Source organism: Culex pipiens, chromosome 2 (genome assembly GCF_016801865.2).
Source record: "Culex pipiens pallens isolate TS chromosome 2, TS_CPP_V2, whole genome shotgun sequence".
Lineage (NCBI taxonomy): Eukaryota > Metazoa > Arthropoda > Insecta > Diptera > Culicidae > Culex > Culex pipiens.
In genome coordinates, this window is record NC_068938.1 from 39,949,959 (window position 1) to 39,958,693 (window position 8,735).

Consider the following 8,735-nt stretch of genomic DNA (forward strand, 5'->3'; position numbering starts at 1 on the left):
AAAATCCAACATTTATAAAGTCAAAATTTATTTAAAACTCTAAGTAAATATCAATTTTATAAAGGTTCACAAGGCTTTTGTTTTTTTTTCCAAACCTCACAAAACAGTTGCAATATTACATTTGTTCAGAGATATTTAATTTAAAATTGTTGAAATTACTATCACCTAACGATTATCACACCAAAGTGTCTCGCTCAAAACCACAAAAAAGTGTCCAAAATCGATCAAAATTCCGACATTCCATTCAAAAAAAAAAAACAACAACAACAACAAAAAATCATCGCCAAAACAATCGCAATGAATAATGCATGAAAGCCGAGTGCCTTCGCGATTCTTCAATTAATTAATTTCTCGCGGTGCTTCACCTTTTCCCAAATAGTGTGCACCCAAACACACACACACGCGCGTACACATCTTCGAAATTCCAGCAGTCAGCCTCTGAACAGTGATGCCATCACACCAATACCAATCGCTCGGTGAATACTCTCTCTCGTGCGCGCGCTCCGTTATTTAATTTTTCCTTTCTTTTCCCAAACTCTGCACACGACGACGAGTGTGTGTGTGTCTGTGCGCAAAGTTTGCATTGTTGACGACGAGAAGCCTTCCGCTGCGGTGAAAAAAAGGCTCGCCTTTCGCCAGCATCCATTTTTACTTTCAACGCCTTGCGAGAGGAGCCACACCTGAAGAGGAAAACCAAACCAAAAACACAACAACAACACCAAAAGTGCTGCAAGTTCAGGTAGAAAAAGCCTAACAGGTTTCGTGATCGGTTCCACAAACTTCCTCGCACTTTTACGACCCTGTTCGAAGGCTTGTTTGTGAGAAGTTGGAAAAGATTTATCGTTTTAGTGGCCTGCGCCTAAAGATAACAGTTAGTTTGTGAAGGTTCGAATCCCGGTGCTGAAGCTGTTCATTCAACTTTTTTTTCCACCTCTCATAATTTTTTCGTTAGTCATCTTCATGCGAATTTGGGCGCGCTAGACGGCAGTGGTGATCCAATTTTCGGCAGACCCAAAACGAACGAAATCCAAAATGTTCCAGTTACGGAACCGTAGCCTACAAACCGAATCGAGAAAAAAAAACATTGCTGTGATCCGTTGTGGTCGTAAATAGTGAGATAATTTTCACTAGATAGTAGAAAAAAGCCACGTTCAAGAAGAGGAGGTTAGCTAACTCTCCGAAACTTGCGGTTCCAATCAGGTGTAACTTGATCCGAGAGTACAGACGCTGAGGTAATGGAACTGGCAGACACGTTCCGAGAGAAAGTACACTTTTGCAATGGCAATTGCTGCTGCAGAGTGATTGAAGTCAGTGCCACTGAATGGGTTGATGGTGATGGGTGGGTGGGTGGTTATGCCATCCACATTTGTGCGCACAATTACAATACACGCTCGATAGGTTTTTTTTGTTTTGTGTGGTTAAAAGCAGCATGCAAACAGGGCGTAATTCAGCGAGAAAGAGGGTTCACTTTTACTTGACTTGAATGAATCCAAGTTTCTATTTCTACGAGACCAATTTTTATATTTACAAAACGTCTTATGTAACAATTTGTAAATAAATTAATTTGTACTTTCGCAAGGAAAAATAGCTTCCAATTTCAAAATTCTTTCAGATTGCGACTACTATTTTCAAAATAATCCTCATAACTTCCCGAAACATTTCTGAATACATTGGTTTTTTAAAAAATCCTTTTTCAATACCCGTTCAGTACAATTTTTGCTTGCAAACTTTCTCACCCGCGAAAGAGAGAGAAGGCGAAACACGCAAAAGAATATCTCTTCTGAACTTCTCGAAAAAAATCAATCAGTTAAAAATTTTAGATTCTTTTAACCGATTTTTCGTGCGCGAGAGAGGAGAGCTTTGACCCCTTCCGTTTTTTTCTCTTGATGAGCGTTAAAAGATTTTCCATTGATGATGATTCTTCCATCGCAGCTCAATACCATTTAAAAAATTAGAAAATATTGTTTTTGATCCGATGGTTTTTATATTTTCTTTATTTTAAAAGATAAATAGTGTTTGTGAGGTTCTGTATTGGCAAATACAACTATAAATAAATAAAAATTTATAAATGCAAAGATCTTCAAATTATTTTTTTTTAATGTTTAGATTTTTTTAAAGTTGAACCTATGAATTTTAAGAACACGTAATTTTCTGTTTATACAAAAATTTGCTAATCTTCTGGTTGGTACTTGGTGCAAAGTTGTTGTTAAAAGTAAAGATGTTACCTCTGAAAAAAATATCGCAATAATAAAAAAATATGCCCATACGCTTCAATCTAAAATTCCAGAGTTTTTTTTTTGTTTTTAAAGGTCCAATACACTATTGTCTTTCATATGTTTATAGGACCTATTCAAAAAAAAAACTCTAGAATTGTTGTTTTCAAAAGATCAGAAAATTTCTTATAAAGTGTCTAACAATGTTACACATGAAGCCCTTTTTGAGTGTAAGCTTTGAATTTAAATTTTGACCATGTGTCTTTATCTCAGCAAGAAAAGGACCATTTATCAATGATTTGGCAAATTTAAAGGAAATTTTCTGAAGTTTTCGAGAAAAAAAAACATTTGAGACTTAGGTACTATTGACGACAACAATAAAATGCATTTTTGTTTTTTTTTTTTTCAAAAACCAAACTATAAATGAATTTATGCCGCAAACAGTGCCATAATCCAATTACCACTTTGATTTCAAATCCGATTTTAAATAAAAAAAAATATATATTTTTATCATGATTTGCTTCACACATCGAAGCGTAAAAGTAATAAACAATATTTTCATTAATTCATTGATTATTTGCTAATTTGTTACAGCAGCATAACTGTAATGTGGTATAAAGGCTTGTTATACTTTTTGCCTACAAATTAAAAAAAAAATCATGCTTGCTAAATACGTAAAAATTGAGCTAGCCTAAAAAGTTAAATAAAAAAAAGGTTTTTTTATTATTTTTTTCTTAATGGTCTTAACCTTAACTTTGCCGAATTGATTAGAAACTTCGCTTCAAGATACAGGTTCTAGAAAATAGTAGGATGCAATTTTTTTATGGACAGCTGACAAATTAGTACGGAAACATGGATAAACGAATCAATTACGCAAAATGGCTTCTTTAGTCATAATAAAGGTCCCAAAATTATTTGAGGCAAAAAATATTTATAAATAATAACTGATTATCTAAATTTTGGAGTACAGCCCAGACTATCCGAAGTTTGATTATCCGAAGGTTTGTATACGACTTCGGATTATCAGATGAAAAATAATTTGTTTAATGTTTTTTATTGGTTTTAACATCTAAATCGAATTCTGCGACCCCATTTTAGTCAAATTTATAGGTGATTGCCTATTAAAATAACAAGATGCATTTTTTTCAATGTTTTATAACCGCCATTTTGGCTGCCATCTTCGATTGAAAAAGATTACTTATCACTTTAGCATAGTTTAGCATACTTAAGCAGTCAGCAGTCAGCAATCAAAAATAAGTCAAAGAAAAAATTTTTTTTCCAATTGCCCGAAGATTCGATTATTTGAAGTTAAATTTGTCGAAGGCCTTCGGATAATCGAGTCTGGACTGTATTGCTCATTTAATCTTTAATATCGACACTGAGAGAGTCCACTGTTATTTCAAAAATTTGAGAATAAATAATTAAAAAAAAATGGCAGTATTTCTAGAAAAAAATAATCATAAAGATTACAAAAAAGAGAAAAGAGAAGAGAAAAGAGAAAACCTTTTTTCACCGAAAAAAATAATCTTATTCATTTTTTATCGTGAATGGTGCATTAAAAAATATAATAGTATCATTTATAAATAAGGGAAAAAATAAGAATGGAGTGGATTTACATAAAATTACTTTTCCTAACTAAAATTTCCAGTATTTTTTTAACAGTGCATTTCATTTTCAATATAATTTAAAACGTTTACTTAAAACGGTACTGTTTTTTGACTGTTGCCAAAAAATGCCTTGGGCATTATTTGATTATCTCTGCTTATTTTTTCGGAAATTGAGCTAAGGATTGTACATTTAGTTTCCTCTCGTCCTTGACCACAGGGCCGAGGGACAAAAACTTTGAAATAAATTTGTGATGGCCTTATTGATATTAAACGATTAACTTTCCATTTAGTTAAAATATCTTGTATCTATTTACACAAAATCAAACTTTTTCTTCGTCAACAAACAGCTGTAAGACTTGCGCACTTTTTCCTTCACGGGCATTTCCTCCGGAAGATCGAAACACGCGTCCACGACTTCATTCACGTTCTCTTCGTTGAAGGTTTTGCTTTGCAGAAAAAAGTCCTTTATTTTTTGGGTGTGGTAGTTTCCTTCTGCATCGAGCACGCCTTGTTTCAGCTGAACACACCTGATGAAGTCCTGAAAATGGAGATACTTGTAAGTTGTCGGTTGCATAGGAAAAGAAATTCAAACTTCTTACAACTTCCTGATCACTAAAGTCGAGATCTACATTCTGAATCGCTCGCATCACAAGATCCGAATCCTCCGCCATGCCCAACTCCTTGTAGCACGCTTTTGCCTGCTCAATTGTGGATTGCATCTGCTTTTGGTCCAGTTTTCCCTGTGAGATGTCAAGGTCACAAACAGAACGCAGAGGAAGTATTGGTATTCCATACCAAACAGCTACTTAGAAAAACAATTAAGAAACAGCTCAACAGCTGCATTTTCAAAAATGTTCTCTACTTGAGATTGCATAATATACTGAATGATTCTGAGTGCAGCCTAAAAAAGTGATTCGTTATCATTTTGACCTATTTGACCTTTTGCAAAAAAAAATGTGATGTTCTGATTGTTTTTCGTTGGTCATAACGTTTATTTTGAAAGAATACTGGCAATGTTTTGAAAATATGTTATGTACAACAAATTAATGGAAATTTAGAGGAAGTAACTAGAAATTTGATGACTAATATTTCTTCTTTCTCCTATCTTTCCAGTTTGCAAAGAATGGCTAGTTCGGGAGGATAGTGCGTTGGCTTACGAGCTCCAAAACAGAGAAAGTAAGTAATAAAATTCGGAATCTCTAATGACCACTTACAAATTTTAAATCTGAACTTTCAGTTTCCGAACACTACAAGGGCAACAAGCACCGCAACCAAATCGTCCGCCAGGACTTCCCGACTGCCCTTTCGGAGCAGATCCGGGAAAAGGAGGACGCCGAACGGCAAGCTGCGCTGTACCACCAGATGATCAATGAGCAGTGAGTTTTGCAGAATGCTTCGTATTTAATGGGTTTCATAACTCAGCCACCTGTTTCTTCTTGTAGGGAAGAGATGGATGCCAAAGTAGCACGCGATATCGCCAGCCAGCTGAAGCGGGAAGCCGAACTCAAACGGAGGCTGCAGGAGGAGAAGGGTGAGATGTTGGCGCGAAAGTTGGAACAGGCGGCCATCAGTGGCGGTGGAAGGAAGGCTCACCGGCCGGTTGTCGAGCCGGAGCTTGCCTTTCCGCTACCTCCGAGGAATCATCCGAAGCCAGTGCAGCACCAGCAACCTCCAAGGCCACCGATGACTCACCACGCTTCCCCGTACATTGCCCATTCACCACCGGGACCGTCTTCCGCCATGGAACAACCCGATCTGCACTACGCCTCGCTGGAACTCAACTCTCCCAAGCGACCTCCACCGCAGTCGATGTTCCAAAATGGACGGAATCCATCGGCCAACATCTACCAGGAGATCACCCACAATCCAGCTCCACCAAACTTTAACCGGTACGACGAGGACGAGGAAGGCTACACGAACATCAACCTTCACTCGCACACACCGGAGAAGAAGCAACCGTTGTTCCCGAACGCGCGGAACGGATCGTCCTCCGTGGACATCGTCGACAGCATCCGACAGTACGATATTCCGTACGACGGAGACTTTAGCTACCAGCTGCCACCACCTCCCTCCCTGAACGACATCACAGGTCACGGACAGCGAGCGAACGCTCCAAGGGCTGGTCCCTCGACCTCCGACGCGTACAAGTACACCAACAACGTCTCCACCGAGGAAGACTTCCGCAATAATTCCAACTTTAACAAGATATCCCCGGAGAAGATCGTCACCCCTCCGAGTCTCGCCCCCGTCCCGTACGTAGCGGCCGGTCCCAGCCGGAGCTCGCGAGCGGCCATCAACTACAACGCGTACGACGACGACGACATCGAGGAAGCGCTCGCCCAACCATCGCTGCCATCCAACCACACTCCTCAGCTCAACCAGATAGGACTGCCCACGAACCTGGACCTGGGCGCTGCTGCCAGCGGGTCCAGCTCCTCCCCACGCTATCCGAGCAACGGTCGAAGTCAGGACGGTGCTGGCAGTTCACACCATCACCACCACCAGAATCCACACCTGTACCAAAATCATCACCCGCATCATGCGCACCAACAGCAACAACAGCAGCATCACAGTCCGGTGTCGCCGTCGCACTCCAAGAGTGGTAGCTATGAAAAAGCCGACCGTATCCGGACCATGAAGGATCTCGGGTTGCCGCCGGAGGAGATTCACGAGCTGGATAAGCGGTTGGAGCAGGAGTTGAAGGATGAGGTGAGTGATTTTCGAGTGGTTTTTTTTCACTTTATTTCTATTTTTTTGGGTTCCGTTTGGTTTCGTTATGATTTCCGACCCGAGCGGGTCCGTTTCTAGTATCATGTGCGTCCTTCGAAAGTCATGACTAGAGGCAGACTCGTTTAGGTCTTTAATCCGTTTCTTCGGTTGGTGTTCTGAGTTTTATAATTATTTAGTTACTTGTTTATGATTCTTTAAGTTATAATTCTTCATAAGTTGTCAACCATATAAAGAATGTTGGAAGAGCTTCTTGAAGAAAAATTAAACTACTGTTTAAGCATACTAAAAACCATCTGCAAGTGCTGACGCAAGTGTGCATATGTTAAATTTGAAGCCTCCTCTTCCCTCAGGAACTGGCCCGTAAACTGCAAGACCAAGAAGCGGACGTGATGGACCAGGAGGTGATCGACCGGCGCGTTGCCATGGAAGCCCAGGACAAGGAACTGGCCAAGATGCTTCAAGAGCGGGAACGTGCCAAGGCTAAACGAGCCCGGGAGAAGGCCCGTTTGAAGAAGGAAATGCAACGCCAGCAGCAACTCCAGGACGGCACGGGAGAAGTCGTCGAAGAGGCAGCTGGTTCGCCGTCACATCCGCTGGAACAGCAGCCAGCTTCGTTGGAGGCTGCGGAGCCTGATCCGGATGGAGACTCTTACTCCAATCCGATTGATATGCTTCAGCATGCGCAAGCTAATGGAGGCGGCAGTGGGAAACGGTACTTTGGAGCGCCTACCCATTCGCCAGAACATGGTCTCGCTATGCATAAGGCACAAGGGAGCATTTCTTCGCACGGATCGGGCTCCGGCAGTCAATACATGGCTTCTCAATCGTCCCCAAATGAGGATAGCTACTCGAACCCGATCGACATGATTAGACAGCAGAAATCGGCACCCAACCTTAAGCTGTCCGCAAATGTTCAACGGTTGGTTGAAAATGGTCGTAAAGACGACGACATCTACGTACTGCCAATCTCCGAAGGAGGCGAAAACAGAAGTCCTCAGCGACCAAATCAGCTAGATGTTCGAGGCGTTCCAAATCGTTCTTCTGGATCCAGGTAATACACAATAGAAAATGCATTTTATTTCAAGATGTTGACTCCCTCCAACTCTTCCAGGAGTCAATACTCCGACGACAACATTGCAACCAGAATCGATCCAACGTTCGGCACGAGTCCGATGAACACAAGCTCCATGACTGCCTCAACGCTCTCTTCACCTCCAGGTAAACTGCACAGACATTCTCAAAAATCAACCAATCCCGTAACTAACCATCCAAACTCCCTCAGATATTCTCGAGTTTTCCGACCCCGGTTCATCTAGTCCAGTGCCACCGTACATGCCGATACAGGGAACCCGCCGGAACGCCGCCGGCGGTGACAATAAGAAGCGAAAATCAAAAGAGCGGTGCGCCCAGCAGTGAGACTTTTTATTTTATTTTGAAATATGCTATTTTTGTACTGTTACTTATTCATAATGCGTTCTAGTTATATACAAAAACATCAAAAGTAATAATAAAAAAAGCTGTAACAAAAAGCACGTTGCTACTATTAAGTGTCAATGGGACAATAACCCACAATGCGTTGCTGTTTCGGCTGCTGACGCGGAACAGCACGAAGCAGGAACCTGAGTATCGTCGATATTTATTGCGCTATTATACACAACAGATTATACACATACAGATAGATAGGCTAGCAAAGAAACTGCTCGAAACTTTGTTTTCTTCTACTCGATATCCTTTTCATCTGTTTTATTTACATCGTAAACATCTTTAGTTTCCTTTTTGCAAACAGCATTTTCTTTATTTTTGTACAATTATTTATGTAATCCTTGTGTAATAAAATTGCATTTTATTTAATCAATGATTTGTGTTATTTGATGACCGTCCTTGATGTACAAGAGAGTAATTATCTACGAATTTGGCCGATTTCGTGAAACTTTAATTTTGGGTGTGGCTGAAACTTTTTGCGGGGCTTCTCGGGCAGACGGTAATAATAAAATTCATGCCATTTCAATAACAAATACTGTTAAAATAACATTAAGTGTTATGGATTATTCTTCAAATATCCATTTTTGCATAAGGGTTTAATAACAGTTTATGTTATCATAACAAAATTTGTTATTGGTCTGATATTGGTTGAAAGCCAAAACAACTTTGGAATAACATTTTTTGTTATGGAAGAATACTTCCA

General features: G+C 40.1%; 2 protein-coding genes across 6 annotated transcripts in view; one reads left to right on the forward strand and one right to left on the reverse strand.

The window, feature by feature from the left end:
• Positions 1-8,401, forward strand: part of LOC120419985 (lateral signaling target protein 2 homolog) — a 29,043-nt gene extending 20,642 nt beyond the window's left edge. For 3 of the 5 annotated variants that reach the window (XM_052707720.1, XM_052707719.1, XM_039582867.2), the window contains 6 exons: positions 4,934-4,996; positions 5,058-5,196; positions 5,263-6,529; positions 6,901-7,601; positions 7,662-7,768; positions 7,833-8,401. In XM_052707720.1, coding sequence (XP_052563680.1) covers positions 5,183-5,196; positions 5,263-6,529; positions 6,901-7,601; positions 7,662-7,768; positions 7,833-7,966 — 2,223 coding nt within the window. In that variant the 5' untranslated portion in view covers positions 4,934-4,996; positions 5,058-5,182 and the 3' untranslated portion in view covers positions 7,967-8,401. Of the gene's footprint in view, positions 1-603; positions 740-4,933; positions 4,997-5,057; positions 5,197-5,262; positions 6,530-6,900; positions 7,602-7,661; positions 7,769-7,832 lie in introns of those variants that run through there. The other 2 variants (XM_039582893.2, XM_039582885.2) reach the window with 2 other exon arrangements.
• Positions 4,053-4,674, reverse strand: LOC128092839 (uncharacterized). Its single transcript, XM_052707721.1, has 3 exons — positions 4,616-4,674; positions 4,420-4,560; positions 4,053-4,358 (listed from the first exon to the last, which is right to left on the reverse strand). The coding sequence occupies exons 1-3, from the start codon at positions 4,661-4,663 to the stop codon at positions 4,131-4,133; spliced, it is 417 nt and encodes a 138-aa protein (XP_052563681.1). The 5' UTR covers positions 4,664-4,674; the 3' UTR covers positions 4,053-4,130.
• Positions 8,402-8,735: the final 334 nt, after the last annotated feature.

Coding starts and splice junctions, on each gene's coding strand:
- LOC128092839 (XM_052707721.1), bottom strand. CDS start 4,663: ATGCAGCTGTTGAGCTGTTTCTTAATTGTTTTTCTAAGTAGCTGTTTG. Junction 4,561..4,615: donor TTTTTCTAAGTAGCTGTTTG/GTATGGAATACC, acceptor GACATCTCACAG/GGAAAACTGGACCAAAAGCA. Junction 4,359..4,419: donor ACTTTAGTGATCAGGAAGTT/GTAAGAAGTTTG, acceptor CTCCATTTTCAG/GACTTCATCAGGTGTGTTCA.